Source organism: Lontra canadensis, unplaced genomic scaffold, assembly GCF_010015895.1.
Source record: "Lontra canadensis isolate GAN:19392208 unplaced genomic scaffold, GSC_riverotter_1.0 scaffold16, whole genome shotgun sequence".
Lineage (NCBI taxonomy): Eukaryota > Metazoa > Chordata > Mammalia > Carnivora > Mustelidae > Lontra > Lontra canadensis.
The window spans coordinates 18,314,614-18,335,025 of record NW_022631010.1 but is presented as its reverse complement, the minus strand read 5'-3'; the positions used below and the strand labels follow the sequence as shown (position 1 = coordinate 18,335,025).

Genomic DNA, 20,412 nt, shown 5'->3' with positions numbered 1-20,412 from the left:
GGGATAGGTGTCCTTGAGGTATGTGTGCTTTGTTTTCATCAACCGCTGCCTCGTGGAGAGAGGTATCATTTGAAGGAAACCAAAGACCTGGGAACTGGCCAGCTCCATCCAGGGAATGCTGGTGCAAGGTTGTGTGAGCACATAGAGCTAGAAGGCCTAGGGAACCCACCTCATCCAGAAAGGAGTGAACCAAGGCCAGGCTGAGAGGAACAAAGAAGTAAGGCTAATTGAACCATACCAAGAAGAAGGACCTTGTGCTGACAGTTAATTTATGGAAATCATTAATTACAAATAGATGAAGTCTGTTACAAAAACTGTACCAGTTGTATTCAAAATGATCATGAATAGCGTATGCATCTGATGCTACTACAGTAAAATGATTTTCAACTTGAGCGGCGTTGTAAATTGCTCTGTGGCTTAGAGCTTCCAGATAAATTAACTTAATCATTCTTTGCCTCTAAGAAAATGGATTATTTTCCTCAGCTCCAGCTGTGTCATGGGGACATCTCCAGTTGGGCAGTCATGAGCCCTAGGCATTGGGCAATATGTATTTGGATATCAAAATGTATTAAGAACGCTATGAGCTTCTGTATTCCCTTAAATCTAGGTCTGCGTCTTCAGTGGGGCTAGTTTAAAATTCAAGTAAAGGTCCAGAGAAGTAATTCATTTGTAAGTGCCCTTGGTTCTGGGTCAGCTGTGTATGATTTTCCTTTCAGTGCTGAAAGGTAACTACCGCACTTTATTACCCTATCCATTTTTGCCTAAAATATTAGTATCTTTACCTAACATTTCAGAAAACCATCCAGGCATGGTCAGTAGTACAGAAATGTTTCTAGGACTATGCATGTGTTTAGAGAGATGAAAGCAGATTCTTTTTCAGTGTGCTCAGACATAAACATGCAAAACAATTCATTTTAAATAATCCCATCTAATCAGTGTTTCTAGAACTGGGGGAGGGAGAGCCTACGACTAAGTGAGCCTTCCATGTGGGCAGCCTGAGCCACTAGAAGGATTTTAGCTGGAACTGAAATCCTCTGTTCTTCCTCCTTCTGCTGGGTGGATGGATGTACTTTGTGCAATTTCACCTACATTCTCGAGGATACCAGATGCCTACATGACAACTGTCTCAGTAGTCAGCCATTTCTTGCTTCCACTGTCGCGGCCCTATGCCAGGGAGTTTGGAAGATAGGCCTTTAAAATATGCTTTCTCCCAGCCAGGTGCCAGTGGAGAGGCAAGACAGAGCAGAAACAGTTCAAGCCATTGTTCCTTGGGAATGGTGATGATTCATAGAAATTGTGTCTACTCCCCCACCCTCCCCCGACTTCAGGCCTCTTGAATGACATTGTGATGTGGGAAATAACTGTCACTCTTTTCCATGTGAGGGAACTGAGGCTTACTGAGTGAAGTGCTGGGTCTCAACGTCAGGGCCTCAGCCCTGAAAGCAGTGTCTGTGATTCTCCTCCGCCCTGCCCCAGAGATATCCAGGAGAGGTTTGGATGGGATCACTGACTCTGCCGTTTATCCTCAAGATTCTCTTATTTGTCCAATACTCTCTTGTTTGGGGAAAACCCAAACAGTGAACACATGGCACTAGATTTCTTAGAATGTAGGGGAATATTCCAGGTCTGGCATTTAGCATGAGAAGTTTCCTTGTTTCGAAGGGCATAATGAAGAAAGGATCTCATGTGCCCTGTGTGGTTAGATCTTTGAGTACCACCGTCCATACCTCTGCTGTTTGCAGGATCAGTGCTTACATTGAAGAGGAAGTCCAAAGACGACTTCAGGACTTACATCGCGTGATTGGTCAGGGTAGCAGTGCATCGGCCAACATGCTAAAGGTGAGCTGGGGGACCAAGCTATCGGTCATTCGTTTCTGAGATGACCTTTCCATAAGGTGGTGGTGGTGGCAGTGATGGGCTCCTTTGTTATCATTTGTCAGTGAGAAAATTGAGATGCAGAATGTTCTAGAAAAATTAAATATTGCTTGGGTGGAGCTTAACAGGTGATAAACAGTGCTGATTCAAGAGAAACTTTATTTATTTTTAAAGTCTGTGCTTCTGGGGAAAAATTCTTAAGTGAATGTAAAGGCTCCTAAAACATTTTGTTTACTTTGTTTGATTTATAAAGATTCTACATGTAAGGTTTTTCTGTTTTCTCCAGAAATACAACCAGTTACCTTAAGCATTTAATTTTGCTTGATAAATTATCCTGAGTAGATCTATAATTTTGCTTTGGAGAAGGTATGTATTTGCGTTGATTTTTGTTGATTTTTATCAAAATAAAAACATTGCCTTCCTATTCTGCAACTTAAGAAATGTCCTAAGGAAATTTTGCTTTTAATATTATTCTTAGCAATTTTTAGAGTAGGACTAGATGCTTCAGTTCCCTTACAGGCAGATGGATCGATAGAGTCGTGTTTACCTTGGGAATATAAATTCTGTAGAAGGGTTGTCATTGTTGAGCAAGTATGCTTCTTTAGAATTTTGTTCCCATAAATATTTCTAATCAAATCAGTTTCTTTTCCCTCTATGAACAAGCTATAATTTAATATAGAGGGCTTTTTATTTTCTTATCAGGATAATGAGAAACTCCACAATGGCACCATTCAACGTAAGCTAAAATATGAGGTAGGTAATGATTTTTCAGATTGATAAGGTCGCCTTAAATTATGGCATGCTTGTGTGATTAAATTTTCTTAATGTTTAGTTGCATAATTAGAATTTTGAAGTCCCAGTGAGATTAATGGCTAATAGGGGAGGCAAGCTATTATACAGACTTAAAATTAAACAGAATCCTGCAGGTTGAAAACTGTTTAGCCTTTACTTGAATGGCATGTGACTGTGGTGGAGGCTTCTGGCCCCTTTTTCGTTAGTAACAGTATCCTTTCCTTTGGTCTGTATTTAAAAGGCAGAATTATATAATCAGAATCAGATACAGGGTTTGGAAATGAAGCAGAGTACCTATCACTGTTTTACAAACCCTGCTCATTTTATAGACTGCAAGTTGGCAGTGGTACAGAGGACATACTCTTGGTTGATTCACTTATTTCTCTGGTGGACTGTCAAACCAAGGTTTATTTGGGCACAGGACTTGTAAGGTTTTACTTGTATTTTCCCCCACTGAGGGACTTGTCCTTCCCATACACTCCCAAATCAAAACAAAACAAAACAAAACCCCAAAAATACTAGGTGGTAAAAGTCTCGTAGATGGTGCCCATACATTCCAAAACAGAGCAAGAGGTGAAAGGTGGGTGTTCCATAGGAGGCTTAACTGACTTTGGCCACCACCACACTTCTCTTCCAGTCATCCAGTAGCGATGTTGTCTTCCTCTGGACATCCATCTCCCTAGCAGATAACCTAGGGAAGAGTACGACATTGCCGTTCAATTCTTTGGGTCCACTACACCTGGCCTGTGGCGGGCACCCAGTAGGCCTTTCATAGTGCTGCTTTGTAGCTATGGCAATGGCGTTCTTACCAGGGCAGGTATAATTAAGAATTGCCGTGAAGTGAGGCAAGAAAAAATGACCGAGGTCGAAATACTTGTCCATTTCTTTTGGCCTTGTCATCTGATTTTCATTAAGTAAGCCATGATTCCTTTTACATTTTGGACATATGGTCATGGGCTTATTTTCACAACTGAAGCTGAACTTTTGAAAATTGAATCAAAGATCTTGGGATTTATTTTGGAGCAATTAAAATATTAGACCAAGAAATGGATACTGTGCGTCAATCCCATGCAACATATTTCTATCAAATATTCGACAATTTGTAAGATAAACAATATGAAAATTGATGTTCTGTGTGTGAATCAGATCATCTGTTCTTAAATCATGTATCAATCAATATGAATGGCTTGGGCTTTCCATTCAACCTCTGCATTAATCTACCCAATGAAACCAATGACTGCAAGAATCTTCATGTGCAAAACATTTGCAAAAGGTGCTGCCACATCCCCATTTCAACTGTTTTTGCCATCTTGAACAGAAAAGGTCTCTTGACCCTCTGCTGCCCAGAGAGGTCACTGAGGCCTGCAGCAGAGAAGAGGGGCGGGACGTGGATGGGAACAACCACCAGGGTCATCCCTCGACATGGAGCTTCTTAGGCTCTCTGGCGCCCTCCGCAGGATCCCAAGAGAGAGCCCACCGGCGAAGTCATCGGCCCTCAGAACACAAGGCGCCCCAGTACAGTGATCGCAGACACAGTCATCCTGAGCGTACAGGCTGTTTTCAACCAGAATGTTTCAATCTACCTGAAATCACTTTTCTTAACGAAAGCAACTCCGGCAACATAAAACGTGTTCTGCGTAGGTCAGGAAATCTCAGGGAGCTGATGACTCATAAAGATGAACACAGCTTGGGAGTCGAGTCCAGCTGGACCTTGCTGCAAAATTTGTCCCAAGAAGTGTCTATAAAGAGTGGAGGCAAGCAGACCAGGCAAAGCAAGTTACTCTGCTTTGTCCTCTCTGAAAGCATTTCTAGTGAGGAGAGTGCCTCCCACAGCATTCCTCAGAGAGCACCAGCCTCAACGTTTTGTGGTGAGCAGCAAGTCGAGGGAGAGTTAGCTAAAGAAGTTAGCTCTCCACAGTCCCTGATAAATAGCAGGACAGAAGGAACTGGTGGGTTGGGCTATTTTTACCACAGGCTCTCAGACCTTTATAAAGATACCAGCAGTCACCTGCTACAGTCTGGCACAGAGGTGATCCACCACGTGGGGAGCCTGTGTGACCCCCGTGGGCTCACCTCCCGTGCGACTACATTGATCAGAAGACTGCCGTTTCTGAAACGCTTTCCCCCGGATGCACCCCTGAGGTCACACAGGGTGTCATCGGAGTCTCATTCTTTCCCCAGAGAGGCTCAGGTTGGCAGCAGCCACAGTGAGGAGGCAGGGGCCGCTAGGCCAGCAGAGAGCATGACGCCTTTCAGAGCACCAGGCCTTCCTGCAGCCTCTGTGGCTGTGGGCTCCCCAGGCTCCTGCCCAAGCTCAGTCCGCTGCCTAGAATACGAAGGTGCTAGAAGGACCCGTGCATTTAAGCAGACCCTTGTGCAGTTCCCAGCCCGGATGCTGAAACTTCAAGAGCACCCTTTAGAAGACTTTCTTGAGCATGTGGCTTGTTGCCTGCCAGAACTGGCGGGCAATGTGAACGAAGTCCAGGGTGTTTACTGGCTTGCTGTTGCTAACTGCGCAGAACCTGAGCCTCAGCCAGCATGTTTGCTCCTGCTTCGTTCCATGCTGTATGCTTTGGTTTTGTCGGGTAGCCCGTCTGGCCCAGTGGCCATTTTTCATGCTCTCCCTCTCTCTGGACTAGAGGAGGTTCAAATTGGCTTCGGTGGGCAGAGCATTAGATTCCTGGGCTCTGTCGAGAGTTTTCTGCTCACCGTATTTAGTTACAACAAAGCCCTCTGTCAGCAGATATGCCGTGACCTCCTGAGCGTTCTGATGCCTGAGTCTGAGGTCCCTGCCTGCACCAACCATCCTTTGTTCCAGCAAGATCTGGTTCAGCTTTCTCTTGATTGGAAAGCAGAAATCCCGGATTTAGTTTTGGCAAATGGACTTCGGTTGTCAACCAGATTCCAGAATACCTTGGTCAACATGATTTACTTTCTGCACGGAAACATGAACGTCAACATCCCCTCTCTGGCAGAGGTGCAGTTACTGCTCTACACGACTGTCAGAGTCGAGGGTGACCCCGGCCCAGATGAGTGCCAGTCGTTAGTCCTTCTGAGCACCCACATTGCCCTTCTGAGGGAAGATCGAGTTTTCTATCCCCATACCCCGTCTCTAAACACACCTCCTCCAGGAACACAATTTGATGTGACCAGATGCCGTGCTTTGAGCGAATTCAGGTGTGTTGTTGTTTCAGAGAAGAAGACACTGTCAACCGTCGAGCTTGTCTTCTTCGCTAAGTTCCAGCCCCCACCCGACTCAAGAAGTAGGCCAGCCAGGCACTTCGAAGAAGCCCAGAACATCCACTTGTTCGCCGGCACCCTGGGTCTTCAGGACAGTCAGAATGCGGCGCCCGAGGTCTGGAAACTGACCCTCAGCTCTCAGGACGAGACTCTGTGGCTCATTTCACATTTGACAAGGATCGAGGGAAGAAACTTGTAAAAATTTTCTGTATGTTTTTTGGAGATTTTTAATAAACAAACAATATGAGAAGAATTAAGGACTGAGAATATCTCTGTGTAGCTAATTGATTGGAAATTGGAAAAATGCAGACCTCTGAAATAGAAAATGTAAATATTCTAAATAGCTACGATGAAAGAAAAATAGGGACTAGCAGAGCACTGATAACATCTCTTTATCACCACCCTGCATCATTTGCTTAAACCTCAGCCTTGTAAATTTGGGTCTGCCTCATTATTTGTGAGGTGATTAAAGCATTTCTGATTGTTTTTGGCTTCATGTCGCTTGTAGTATGGTGGCTTGGACTCTGTGTCTGCTGGATTCCGGCAGGCTAATTTGTGCTGCTTGAAAAAGTGCCCAGTTGGCAGTGACCTTCACTGATACCCTCCGTTTTTGTCATGATTAGGACAGCTCTGTAGCAGAGCACATTAGTAATGCATCAAGCTTCCTGGAAGGACCCAGGGATTTAAAACATGCTCCCCTCACTCTAACACATGGAATGGAGACAGCACCACAGGCCCTGCGGTGTCTTCTTCCTCAGTTAATTGCCTTTTCCTTCCTCCTCTCAGATTTTTTGACTATTGCTTTCCAACCCATGTGATTTCAGCTCATTTGTTGATTTAGTTTTGACTACCCTTCACCCTATGCCACATGCCCCCCACATGCCAGTTTTTTCTCTTGAGCTTCTTTCTGTCCTTGAAAGGCTCTTCATCTTCAAGTCTTTTTCTCACAGCTCCTTCACACGATCTTATCAGCTGTATGGTCACATCAGAAGGCCTTCAGCACTTTATCCTGGCTGCCCTCCCTTTCTGCCTCCCGTCTCACCCTTCATCACTCATAACCTCTTGGCCTCCCTTCCGAGACGAGTCACGCCCATAGCGGCTTCAGGTACATCTCTCTTCACAAAGTACAATCTGGTACTCGCTGCCCTCCTCCTCTGTGAGAGGCTTGACACTGGGCCCTACGGAATCTTTCTCTCCTCTGACCCTTTCTTTTTTACCCAGCTCTATTTAACACTCCTGTGAGGAATCAGGTTGTGTGTCTTATATTTATTAGTTATTACATGGGATCCTGGGTTGCTCAGCCAGTGTTTTCCTGTTTCTTGGATGTGTATGCTCTACTGAGCTCCAGAGTCTGAGAAGGAAGGAGGTGTTTTCTTCACGGCTCCATCCTCCCTCTCCCACTAACAGCCAGGATCATGTCAAGCTCATGGTAGCTGCTCAGCGAATGTCATAGGCAGTTGAACGAAGTGATTCCACAGAGTCCTTTATTTTATCCCTGGCATGGAGGGGTCATTCTTTGTCATAGCCCCCCTCTTCATTTCTACTCCTAATCGACGAGAGAGTCAGTGTCAAAGCTTAGCCCATCCCAAAACTCATTGTCTCCCTTTGGGCAGGAAGTACAGACCTTCCCTCTTTCCCCATCAGAGTTAACGAGCTACTTAATGGGTTCTCTGTCTCATCATTAATTTTCCTCTACCCAGGTCAGGGGCAGCGAACAGGAAAGGGCAGGAAACTGGAGAGCACATTAGGGTGCCAGTCGTTAGTCCTTCTGAGCACCCACATTGCCCTTCTGAGGGAAGATCGAGTTTTCTATCCCCATACCCCGTCTCTAAATACACCTCCAAGCAGCTGCTGCCTTGTCTGCAGTAACCAAGTGGAGGCTTTTTGCCTTTTTGAGGCAATAGAATTCAGATGTTTTTAAGTGGAGCCTGTTTTTGTCACCGCCCCCAACCCCGTACATACATACATACACACACACACACACACACACACACACACACACACACACTCTATTGCCTTATGCATGAGGGGTTTTGAGTCTCTGATGAGGACATTGTTAAAATTGGTTAGCTAGTCACATTCCTGGCTGGAAGATCTTCTATTGTAGAAGAAATTTCTCAAATGAACCATAGTAGTCTTCTAATATCTTATCAATAATTTTTACCTAATTTCAATTTTTTTTGCCTTTTTCAGGAAATGCTTTCTTAAAAATTGCCCCATTGAGTATTTTCTCAAATATCCTTGACCAGAAGAACAGAATTAATGCTCATGAAGAGCAGACGGAGTGAAATTTAAGATGTCAGCAGAGGGATGCTGTAGTTGGAAGGGAAACCGTACATAAACAGTACAAAAGTTTTAACAAAGAGTGAAAAATATTAGACTCGCTTTTCTTCATAGGTTAAAAAAGACATAATTCTACTAGGTTTTGAGTTGTGGTCTTTACTAATGCTCATAGACGGAGCATGCAGTAAACATGAGCATTGCATGAGGTCGTGTTATTCATTATAAACTTCTTCAGTCTGCTTTATGATCCAGGCAGGCCACAGTGAGGATTACAGTCAGATCTCACTACACCATAGAAGCAGCCTCCAGCAATTCAAATTTTACATGTCTGTTCTCTCACCGATGCATACTTTTTACCTTGAGATCAAATATGGTCCCTGATATGAAAATTTGACTTACTATCCATGAAGTACTAAGGTTGTCCTACCTTAGGGTGTCCCTGTAGAAGCCAGGGGAGTAGTATTTGTGCCATGACCCACTGTGGCTTCAATCCTGGTGGCCTCCCTCTGTCTCCACTAGTGCATTCTTTAGTAGGAGTTCTGAGCCCATGACACTCCTATTGAGCAGTATGAGCAGGAATGAGCATCTCCATATCCAGCCTAATGTGGGATCTCAGTTATAATGAATTCCTGCATCAGGGGAAAAAAAAAAAAAGGTTCATACATACTTTGTTATGTGGCATTGCTATTGTTGTCCTGTGGACATAAACATTTACATTGTGGAACTCGTTAATGCATTCTAGACAACACCTCTTTGAGTACTTTGAAATGGTGATTTCATCTGAATTTGATTAAAATCCATTTTCCTCACAGCTGCCTGTCTTACAGACTTGTGGTTGGCAGGGTGAATTTATTTAGTCTTTGTTGAAAAACATTTCAAAACCGTTTGTCTTCCCTTTCTCATTACTCAAAAAAATGTAAGTGCATCTTTTAGAGAGAATACTTCTGCCTCCCAGCAGTAGTAATTACGGTAATTTTTATTTACATTCTTTTTCCTAAATGATTTCAAGTTTTGAATGAAACATAGATTAGAGCACTTTTATTAATGCTTCTTTGCAGGGCAGGCAGTCTTTTTGGTTAGATCAATTTCTAGTGAGGTTATTTTGTTAATTTAATTACACAGCCTCTAGGACGCCTCTTAGTTCTGCTTCATCATTTATGATATCTTCTGTGATAGGTATTATATCAGTCAGCTCTTGTCAGGTGACCTCCCCCCAAATTTAGTGGCATAAAAACAAAAGCTCTCATTTCTTACTGCTGGTGTATAAGTAGGTTGAGGTGGCTTTACCGTGGGCTCCAGATGACCTTCAGTTCAGATGGAGTTAGTCTGCTCAAGATGTCTCATTTTGAGGTCTGTGCTGAAGGGTCAGTGGCCATCCTTATGATGACAGAAGCACAAAAGATGTGGCTGTGTCATGTCTGCCAGTGTCCCATTGGTCAACACAAGTCACGCAACCAAGTCCGAAGTCAGAGATCGACAAACACTCCGTCCACCAAGAAGCCATGGCAACACTGGACATATGCTGCTACTGTAAGGAAGAGAAAAATCGGGACCAGTAGTTCAGTCCACCATGGATATTTTATGTCGTAGGCTCTTATTTAAAGTAAAAATTCAGATAAAACTTACAGGACTTCTCCCCAAAGGAAGTATTCAGGTACTGGGGAGAACATAGGTCACAGGACCTTTCAAGTTACTTAGTTCAAGTGGCTTTCCAGTTCATTCTTTTCTTGACACCTCCAGGCTGATCACTGCCTGCCTCAGAGCAGTTCAACACTGGGGACTGCTCTCGTTGTTAGAGCATTCTTTCTGTAATCCTCATTGCTGGGATCTCCGTCTGCAGGGTCTGTCCATCCTTCACATTCTTCTGTAACAGAATAGAACGTGTCTGTTCCACAGTCTGTTTTAACCTGACCATCCTTCAAAGAAGACCGTTCTCTCTCTCACCTCCTCTGATTTTTCTTTTTTACCTCCAACACCCTTCAGTTTCTTCGCTGTTTCTTATACAACATGATCTCCAAACCACCATCATCCAATCTCTTGTTAGGATTGCACCCTTGTAATTTTTTAAAGCCTTCTTTGTAAGGAATGAAACTGACGGATTCAGTTAGTAAGAAGGAAAGAGAGTCTATTATAAATCACTCCTCCTTCCTTTTAATATCTGGTTCAAACCTTTGGTAGCTGAAGATACACCGGAGTACAGTGATAACAATCCCAACCAGCCTTTTTATTGTGGTTCACAGTGTACTAAGTTCTTTCCCATATATTGCTCCTTTGAGCCCCACAGTGATCCTCCTGGGATGGGTGAATTGTCATCAATCTCCACTTCATATTTAGGAGCTTAACTCAGAAAGGATCACTTGATTGAGAATTGGAATCAAACCCAGACCTTCTTACTCCAGAACATATATTCTTTCCATAGAGCCCAAGTCACTCCCTGGTCACAGTTATTCTTGACATTGTCTGGATACATTTTTTTTTTTAATTGATTTATTTTTCTCTTAGAAACGACTATGCTAGGGATGAATATTTAAAAGAGTTATGAAGTTGATTTTTTTCTGACTTATAAGTTCTTTTATTGGAATTTCTAGACATTAAAAATTATTTCTCTTTTTAGGAGTTGGGTTTTTTTTTTTTTTCTTTTCCCCTCCCCAAAAAACACCCATGGAAGTTTCTTTGCAACTTCATCATTCCCTTTTGTGAACCTAAGTTTCCTTTTTGTTCTTTGCATTTTTAGCTCCTATAGAAGAAAAGCTCAGATACAGTCCTAGTGTGAACATGGCACAGATAACCTTGTATGCTCAACATTGGTCCTCTAATGGAAGCTTAAGTAATATGCTCCACCGACCCCTGATGGAATCCTCCCCTGCTTTCCAACTTTAATTTCTCCTGGGCCTTAGAACTGAGCACAGATTGTACCAAAACTAGGGCTCCACAAAAATCAGTGAAGATGAGGGATACCTTCATGAGTAATCAGTCACATCGTAGAATTAGAAAAGAAAATACCAGGTTTTCCTTCCTGAACATCCTAAATTGTCAATATTTATGTTTGGCATAAGAGCCACTTCGCATTTTTTTCCCTGTTCTTCACTCCTACTAGACCCATTCTCAAATCTTTTGAGAATTTCATCCATTTAATGATGAGTTATCCAGAGATAATGACCATTAAAGGGACTAGTCTTTCATGATCTAGAGAAAGATGGTAACGTTTTTAATAGTTTCCAGTTGAAACATTCATCAGATACCCGGTCTTTCAAACTTTGAAACAATGTTGGTCACCTCAGATCTAGAGGCATGAAATCACCTATTCTGGTAAGAGTCGTGGATTAGATCCTTTTGGATTTAGATCCAAACCCTTTTGGATTTGCCCTAAGGCCACTAAAGGTAAATAAGATACTCCACAAATATCTGTGTCCAACAGTTTGTCATTTTCTGGTTAGTTTATCCCTAAAGATCTATAATCAAATTGAAAGGAATACTCCTTTATTTGAAAGCCCTTATTCCTGTTTCCTCATGCAAGTATTTTTAACTCCCGTCACTTTAAAACGAGATCAGGTTAGCGTTGTCTCTTCGTGGTCAGAGGATGCCTGTAGCATGTGTGGCTACATCCCTTAGTACACTCCACTCCAGCTCTGTGTACTCTGATTTCAGAGGCCATGTGGTATTAGCACAAGGTCCCCTCACAGCTGAGGCAGGTGTCCCCTTCTGGAGATGAATATAAACATGTCTTGACTCTCGACTTTATTCATAATCTGCATATGCTCATGCAAGGTCTCTGTATTCTCTGTCTCTGGGGCATAGGAGGTCCTTGCTACATCATAACTCTGATTAGAACCATCAGTGTGGCCTGTGTGGTGGAAAAGAGGAGGGAGTCAAAATACCAGCTATGCTGGGAACAGAGAGAGGAGAATTGGCAATTGTGTTAAAGCTGATAAAAAGCCAGGGTTGCCTGTGTTTAAGAAGCAAACCTTGGATATTTGGCTCTAGGAGATCAGACGGCAGTCCTTAGGTCTGACCTTGTCCTAGTCAGAGCATACACTGAATTCCACCATCTGGTACATAATTAGAGTATTTAGGGGAAATGTTGATGACTCCCTGTAGGATTGGTCCATTCTGTGCCCTCTGTGGTGCCGACATTGATCCGAGTGGATGTTAACGCCACTTCCTATTAATTTCCTTAATTTGTCCCTTTTGAAGGAGACAGCCTGAGTAGGAAGAGAAGATTCTAATCTGAATATTCAAAATGTAGCCCATGTTCTGCTTGCTTTCTTTGGCTAAGGACCCGACTATAGTGTTTCCCCAAGAACGGAAAAGTAGCATAGTTGTTGACATAAGAGATTATTTCATTAAAAGCTACCAGAAAAAAAATTTTCGTATCTTATTTTAAAAGATGGTATTTCTTATTTAGAGAAATATAACCCAAGTTATTCACTATGTACTTTTGCCTGACCTTTCATTTCTAAATAGAACCACTCCACAAGGCATGTAAAGTTCCTTGAAATGTCCCGTGTGTTTATCCAGCTCTGCTGTAAGAGGTGCCTCTGTCCTGTCGTGTTTCTTCACCTCCTCATAAGATGTATAACCAACTTCCTTTCCAAGTCTAAGCATCTTCTTTGCCACATGTAGGGAAACTGTGATTGATTCCAAGATAAATAGTTCCATGGGAATTTAAAAGTTCCTTAAATAATAGGATGTAATGTGATACAGCACACGTTTACTTGTCTAGCACAAAACTCAAGATACTCAAAATATAGCTATTTTCAAATAAAAACTAAGTTTAGGTGACATTTATGTTAGTTCTCCTTCCTTTCCAACATAAACATGGTTTAGGAGTATGTCAGGAACCTTTCACGCCGTGTCCTGAGAAGTCTACATTTCTCATAGAAGTTGACAGCAAAAAGTAGTTTCTAAAAATTACATTGCAGCAGTGGTTTGATGGAAACACATAGTTTTGATTTGTCTCTCTGTTCCTCTCTCCATAGATAAAGCTCAAATGTCTTCAGATCCCTAGCTTATTTTTCAGTTAATCATTTCTGCAATTGTACGTTTCTCTACACTCATTAATATTTAGCTACTCTGAAATCTTTGAGACTGAAGTAAACTGTGCCTGTGGGTGGTAACAATATCTCATGCTATTAAATAATGGAGAGAGAAGTATCTATCTTCTCAGCACAGGGTGCAGTTAAAAGTCACTGTCTGATCCTGTGACTGGGGCAATGGCTTTTTTTTTTGGGGGGGGGGATTTTATTTATTTATTTGAGAGAGGGAGCACAAGCAAGGGAAGAGGCAGAGGGAGAAGCAGGCTTCCTGCTGAGCAGGGAACCCAACGCGAGGGGCTCGTCGAGCCCAGGGTCCTGGGATCACGACCTGATTTAGGCAAGTGACATAAACATTATAAGATTTAGCTGAGCAATATAAACATTACAAGATCCAGTTCTTCCCAGATAAATGGTCCCTATTTCATTCATGCACCCATTTACCCAAATTTGTAAATTATCCAACGCATGGCTTTTTTTTTTCTTAAAATGATCAGTGAGCCCGAACTTTAAGCAGCTTTCCTTTATTAGGGATTGATTTCGCGATTATAAAATTCTTAGAGAACTTTCCAGTCTTAAAATGTCTATGTAGTAACCAAACCATCAGTTTCAGTCTTATCCCTCTTAGAATGTTGACTTATAAAAAGGGAAAGTGAAGTTGGCTAACTTTAGAATGTAATCCATCTGGAGTGGAAAAACCAAATCTTTGTTCAAAATTTGATGCAGCTGAGAAAAACTAAAGGTCTTAGAAACTACAGAGACTTTGTAGAAGTTATTTTATTTTGTATTCCCAGGACCTAAACTTGTGCATGGCACATGGTAGGTGCTCAGTAAGAGATACCAGTGTTTAATTGTATACCCGAAGGGTGCCTATAAGAAAAGGCACTCAGGAGGTTAAAATTAAGTCTCCCTTGCTTAGTTAATAATACATCTGGATATTTTTGGCTGCAGCTCTTCCTCAGTAAAAGTCATGGCATTTAGATAGCTGCCACAGTTTTTCTTACTCAGTGCCCCATCACAATTTTCTTTTTTTTATTTAAATTTTTTATTTTAATTCCAATTAGTTAACATCCAGCATTATATTCGCTGCAGGTGTACAATATAGTAATTCAACAGTTCCATACATTACCTGGTGCTCATCGTGACATGGACACTCCTTAATCCCCATCACCTAGTTCATCCATCCCCCTACCTGCCTCCCCTCTGGTAACCATTAGATTGTTCCCTATAATTAGGAATCTGTTTCTTGCTCTTTCTGTCTGGTCTCTCCCATTTTTTCCATTTGCTTATTTGTTTTGTTTCTTAAATTCCACATAGGCATGAAATCATAAGATATTTGTCTTTCTCTGACTTATTTCACTTAGCATAATATGGTCTGGCTCCATCCATGTTGTTGCAAATGGCAAGATTTTTGTTCTTTTTTATGGCTGAGTAATATTCCATTGTATGCCTACATCACATCTTCTTTATCCATTCCTCAGTCATTGGACACTTGGCCTGCTCCCATAGGTTGGCTGTTGTAAATAAGGATGCTATAAACCCCCATCACAGTTTTCTAATCCTGCTGGAATTATCAGTTTACTTGTCAGTCTCCCTCTAACCAGAAGTCCCCCAGGGCAGGACACTGTCATGTTCACAGCTGGGTTCCTGCTGTATAGAAGAGATTTGCTAAATACTATGCCCATTTCCATAGGCATGAGACTGAAGTGCAGAGAGGGTGGGTGGGTGACTGTTAGGCTCAGACAAAGTCCTAATGCTAGAATTTGATTCTGGGTCTTCTCTTTCCACTCTCTGCGTCTTTGACATGACTTACCCGTGGGATCCCAAGTGATATTTCAGGGATGCCCGTAATGGTAGAGGTTCGGGACTGAGTATTTATGCTCGATGCTATTATCCACACCCATAATACATGTGATAATACACCGCCCCTCATGAATTTACCTTCCTCCTTTCTTTTCCTCATTCTGACCTCTTGGGACAGAGAGAGCGCCTCATCAAATGAGCTGTGGCGTTAGCCTTTGGGTGTAACTGGTTGAAAGGGAGAAGTCCTCCTAAGGCCGAGCGCATGGGTTTGATTTCTCAACTCGTATCACCAGTTGTTGGCTTCAGCTCCGGATTGCAGCATTCCCCTCTGCTGAGGGTGTTCTCCCACAGCTGCCAACTTCGAGCTCCAAACTCACACACACTACAACCATTGGATTTCTCAAGTGACTGTGGCAGATCTGGTGAAGAGGTTATGTTCCTACTTAAAAATGTAGCTATTACATATGGCATAGAAGATTTTGGGGGCTTAGGGAGCAAGGCAAGACTTCATGACTCAACCATAGAGACATTTCTTAACAGTAAACGTGCTCTTTGAAAATAAATAAAACCACTGAATTATTTCCCTTCCTTTTCACCCTTCAAAGAGATACACATATTCCATGTTTCAAGAAATGTCCACCTTTACAGTAATTTGGAAACATACTGTCAGTGAACCAAAAGGTCTTTGGCGGTGCACATGTTGAGAAATTCTTTTTTCTAAAGAATTTCCCCTGGGGTCTTTGACATCGGGGACAGCTAAATAGGTGTACCATTGCGATAGAATTAATGGTTCTTGTTTTGGGTGACTGGTCACACAGGGAAAAAATTAGATGCTCTAGAAGGCTTTGGTTAACTTCGTAGCATGCCAGAATATTGGCAGTGTCAGCTAGATGAAAGCAGCAATCTGAGCCACATTGTACACCTCTCTGTCATCCAGAAACCCGAGCTTTCATTCACATAGCTAGGTTAGGTCTTCTATGGTACACCCGGCTCAGGATCCAGGACCACAATAAGTGAGTTTGACTGCAGAATCGTGGAGTTTCCTTCTTAAATTCTGTGTATGTTTCAGTGTTCATGAGCTGACTCTATCTCAGATGGGCGAAATTACTTAAAAATTTCCTGATGGCAGTAAAGCAGTTGGTAGAGGTGGGCTGGAAGGCATCATGGTGCACAGGTGGGCACTTGGTTAGCCTGAGTTCGAATCCTAGCTCTTCCCCCTGCCTCCTTCATATTATCTCGACTCTCAGCCTGGGGCCCCTCATCTGATAAAGAGGGTTCAGTAATGGTTAATACCTCACAGGGGGATCATAAGGATTAAATGAAATGATGCATATAAACTCTCCAGCACAGTTCTTAGTATACAGTAAGTATTCAATACATGCTAACTATGATTATGATAATCATTTTATTATGGCTACTGCTTTAAAAACATATTTTCTTGTGTTGTCTAAAGCCCCAGGTTAGTGCAAATGATAAGGATTGTTCAGAGATTTCTACCCATTTATACTCAAGGGAACTCATTTTGAAGATTTATTTTTTTTCATAATGCTGCCTTCTCAAACCTCTCTGGCTTCCTACCATCCAGACCATAAATATTTGTCAGAGCCAGGTTGATTACTAATCATATTACTAAGCCTAAAGAAAATACTTGGTATTTATTTTAATTGTGGTTTAAAGAGCTTTCTGTACTATATAGGCATATAAAAATGCCTTGAAGTTAAAAATGAAGTAAATTTGAATAAGATCTCCAGCTTTGGGAGCTTTATGTACAGCAATCTGATAGTCTGTGAAGAAAAAAGAAGTTTGTCAGATGATCAAGACTTTTCAGAAAAGAGTCTGGTTTACACTGATTTTTTTAAAAGTCGGGATATGTAATCTGTCTCTTTTTTCACTTGTTCTTATAAATTGGAAGGAACTTCAAAGCCAAACAACATTTGAAGTGCTTTTGCCCTAATTTCTTGGAATAGTATACCTAAAGAAATGGTCCTTTATGATGAGAGAGAGACTTAGCATTTCTCTTTCAAAGGAAGCCATCATTTTTCTAAATAAACTCTACTAGTTTGATGCTCTCTTCTCTGCTTGAAACACATTTTCTCCCGCCTGCCCAAGCAGGGTATTTGCTGAGGAATGATCTCGGTTTCTCTTTGTTCTCCCTATCTGATGTGCCTTTGATAGCGGATGGTTTCTCGCTCTTTGGGAGCAAATCCAGACGACCTGAAGGACCCAATTAAAATTAGTATTCCACGCTATGTGCTGTGCGGGCAAGGGAAGGATGAGCACTTCGAGTTTGAGGTCAAGGTAAGTGCCCCTTCTTTACTCTTCTGGAGGAATGGAGGCTTGAGTCTCCTAGGGCTTTCTTTGTCTTTTTTTTCCCCTATAAAGGGAGATGAAGCTACATGTGAACATCTTGTTTTGTAACATATTGATCATGCCCTCCTACAAAGTGGCCTGTGCCGAGTCTAGACTGTAGCACATGGAAAGGTTATCCCATAGAAGGTGGTGGTGGTTGGGGAGTCAGGCAGACATGGAAGAAAGTTCTGGTCACTTGCCAGCCTGGCAAGTAGGGTGACCAACCCTTGCAGGTTATGCAGGAGTTTTTGCTCTTGGCATTGGAAATTCCACACCCTGCGAAACCATTAGGTGCCAGTTGAAACATGACAGTCACCTTATCCCTGGGCTTAAGCTCAATTTTCTTATCTATACATATGGGAATAATAATGTTTATGTTACAAGGATATCAGCTCACATTAAATGCTGAGTCTAGTATCTGGTATATAATAATAAGTAATAACCATTGCTTTTATTACTACTGCTGTTTTTTTGTTATTTCTGTTATTATTAATTTAGGAAGCTTTCCTAATCCGTTTTAGGCTTTATTTGATTTATACAACTTTTCAGGAAGAGATGTGCCTGCTTCCTTGCATCATACTTTCCGAAATAATGACTTCATCTTATTCCTAATTTAGTTCCATTAACTCATAACACTTCATTAAATATTGCTGGATGCTCTCCCCTCCTCAAGGAATTAATGATGAGTCACCCTTCTTTATTTTCAAGCATAGGTGAGGTTATTGATGTAATGACGTCCACTACGGTTGTAGTCTGCAGCTGCATGAGGGTGTTCTTGGAGGTGAACGTCCAGACTGGGAATCTGGATGCTGAGGTCTTCAGGCTCTGACTCTGCTGCATTTTGTTGAGTGACCTTGAGTCTTTACTTTCGCAGATCCTCGGTTTTCTCATTGGTAGAATGGGGAAATTGGATCACACCAGTGGTTTCCAAATTTCTTCTCAACAAAGACATTTGTTCAGCAGATACTGATGAGGAAGGGCACTGCAGAAAGCGGACCAACGTGGAGCTGCTGTGGGGAGGGAGGGCGGAGGGAGCCTGAAGCCAGCCCCCCCCCAACCCCCCCACCCCCGGCCACTGACCACACCCCTGGGCCCTTGGGATCCTTCTTTTCCTTTAGGCATGCGTATTCTTTCAGTCTTCCTGGAGAAATAATGCAAATGAGTCTTAGGATAAATCAAGCTCCCAGATTCTTATTTCTATACACTCTTTTCCTATTTATTTTTTAAACCCAGGCATTAATTAATTTATTTGAGGTTCCTGTTGAGAGTACATGTTCTCTGGGTGGTGGTGGTGGTGGTGTTTTGAACTTTACTGGCCAGATGGTGTGGTTTCTTATTCAAATGTTATGCCACATCTGTGAACCAGTACTTCTCACTGCCCCTGACTTAAAGCCTAATTCCTGCTCAGTTTTTCTGTCATTTGAAATTGTGTGTGTGTGTGTGTTTGTGTGTGTAGAGCTCCCTTTGTACATACATATTATATTGATATTTATACATATATCAAAATAATTTCTGAAGGTGTATGTGTTAATCCCATATATTTTAAAAAGATTTTATTGATTGGAGAGAGAATGAGAGAGAGAGAGCATGAGAGGGGAGAGGGTCAGAGGGAGAAGCAGACTCCCCACTGAGCAGGGAGCCCAATGCAGGACTCGATCCTGGGACTCCAGGAACATGACCCGAGCCAAAGGCAGTCGCTTAACCAACTGAGTCACCCAGGTGCCCCTAATTCCATCTTTTTAATTAGAGGGCGAAGACTGGCTTTTACCAGCTCAGAATTTGAATTCTCCTCAACAGAGAACTCACAGCACTGGAGGACATGTTTTATTGATGCATAGATATATTTTATTATTTAAAACTTTTTTTAAAGATTTATTTATTTGAGAGAGAAAATGAGTGAGAGTGCAGGGAGGGGCAGAGGGAGATGGAGAGGATCTCAAGCAGATTGTCTGCTGAGTGTAGAGCCTGTCACGGGGCTCCATCTCATGACCCTGGGATCATGACTAGAACCAAAACCGAGAGTTGACTGCTTAATGGATTGAGCCACCCAGGCGCCCCAAGATATATTTTATTTTAACAGATAAGTGTGTTAATAAAATATAACTATTAAATTGATTTCATGCATAAAAGATAAGACATGGATAAAGAGGGTACTTAATTGATCTAGTGTGATCTCAGTTTTAAGTGGAACCTAAAAAACAGACCATGTTCACAGAAACAGACAACAGATAGGTGATTGCTTATCTGTAGGCAGGGTGGTGGGGGGTGGTGAGATGGGTACAGGTGGCCCAAAGTTATAAAACATGTCTGAGGATGTCATTATAGATCGCGATTATAGTTAATAATGCTGTATATTTGAAAGTTGCTGAGAGTAAATCTTAAAAAGTTCTCATCCTAAGAACAAAAAAATGTAACCGTTCCTGTGTGGTGAGGGAGATTTGCAAGACTTAGGAGGTGATCATTTAACAATATATAAAAATGGCGAATTCTTACATTATACACCTGAAACGAATATGTTGTTAACCAGTTATACTTCAATAACTCAAAAAAAGAAAAAAATGAGAACAAAAGCGGAGTTGATTCAAATAAAAATTGCAAGCAAATAATAGGTCAGGCCATATCAGATCTGGCCAGTATCATGAAGATGGTACTGTGAAGGCAGTTAGAGAACCCAGATACAGAAAATCATGTGGGACCTTTCAAAATCTCTGCTTCCACCTCAGGATATATAAAATCCAAAGTGTTCAGCTTTCTTTGAACATAGCAAACCCAAGTTCTGAGAGCATGTCAGTGTCTTGCTCCCTTTTTGTACTTACCAGGTGCTGTAACCAGCACCAGGAGAGGCCTGTGAGCATTTGCCTGGAAAATCCCCAGTTCTCTGTGCAGGAAAGGCCACCAGACACATTCGCAGGTAGGTGTGTGGAATGTCTCACATTCTCCTGGGGATACTCAGTCACAGAAGTCTCAGGACCTCAGTACTAGAAACAAACATGACCCAAATGTACAGTCCCTCTCTTGAACAAAACAAAAATGGCTG

General features: G+C 42.0%; 1 protein-coding gene across 5 annotated transcripts in view; it reads left to right on the top strand.

Moving 5' to 3' along the window:
* The window catches only part of KIF16B (kinesin family member 16B), a 281,414-nt gene that overhangs the window by 188,859 nt on the left and 72,143 nt on the right, over positions 1-20,412 (top strand). For 3 of the 5 annotated variants that reach the window (XM_032859217.1, XM_032859216.1, XM_032859218.1), the window contains 3 exons: positions 1,743-1,839; positions 2,578-2,628; positions 17,202-17,324. In XM_032859217.1, coding sequence (XP_032715108.1) covers positions 1,743-1,839; positions 2,578-2,628; positions 17,202-17,324 — 271 coding nt within the window. Of the gene's footprint in view, positions 1-1,742; positions 1,840-2,577; positions 2,629-5,861; positions 6,111-17,201; positions 17,325-20,412 lie in introns of those variants that run through there. The other 2 variants (XM_032859220.1, XM_032859219.1) reach the window with 2 other exon arrangements.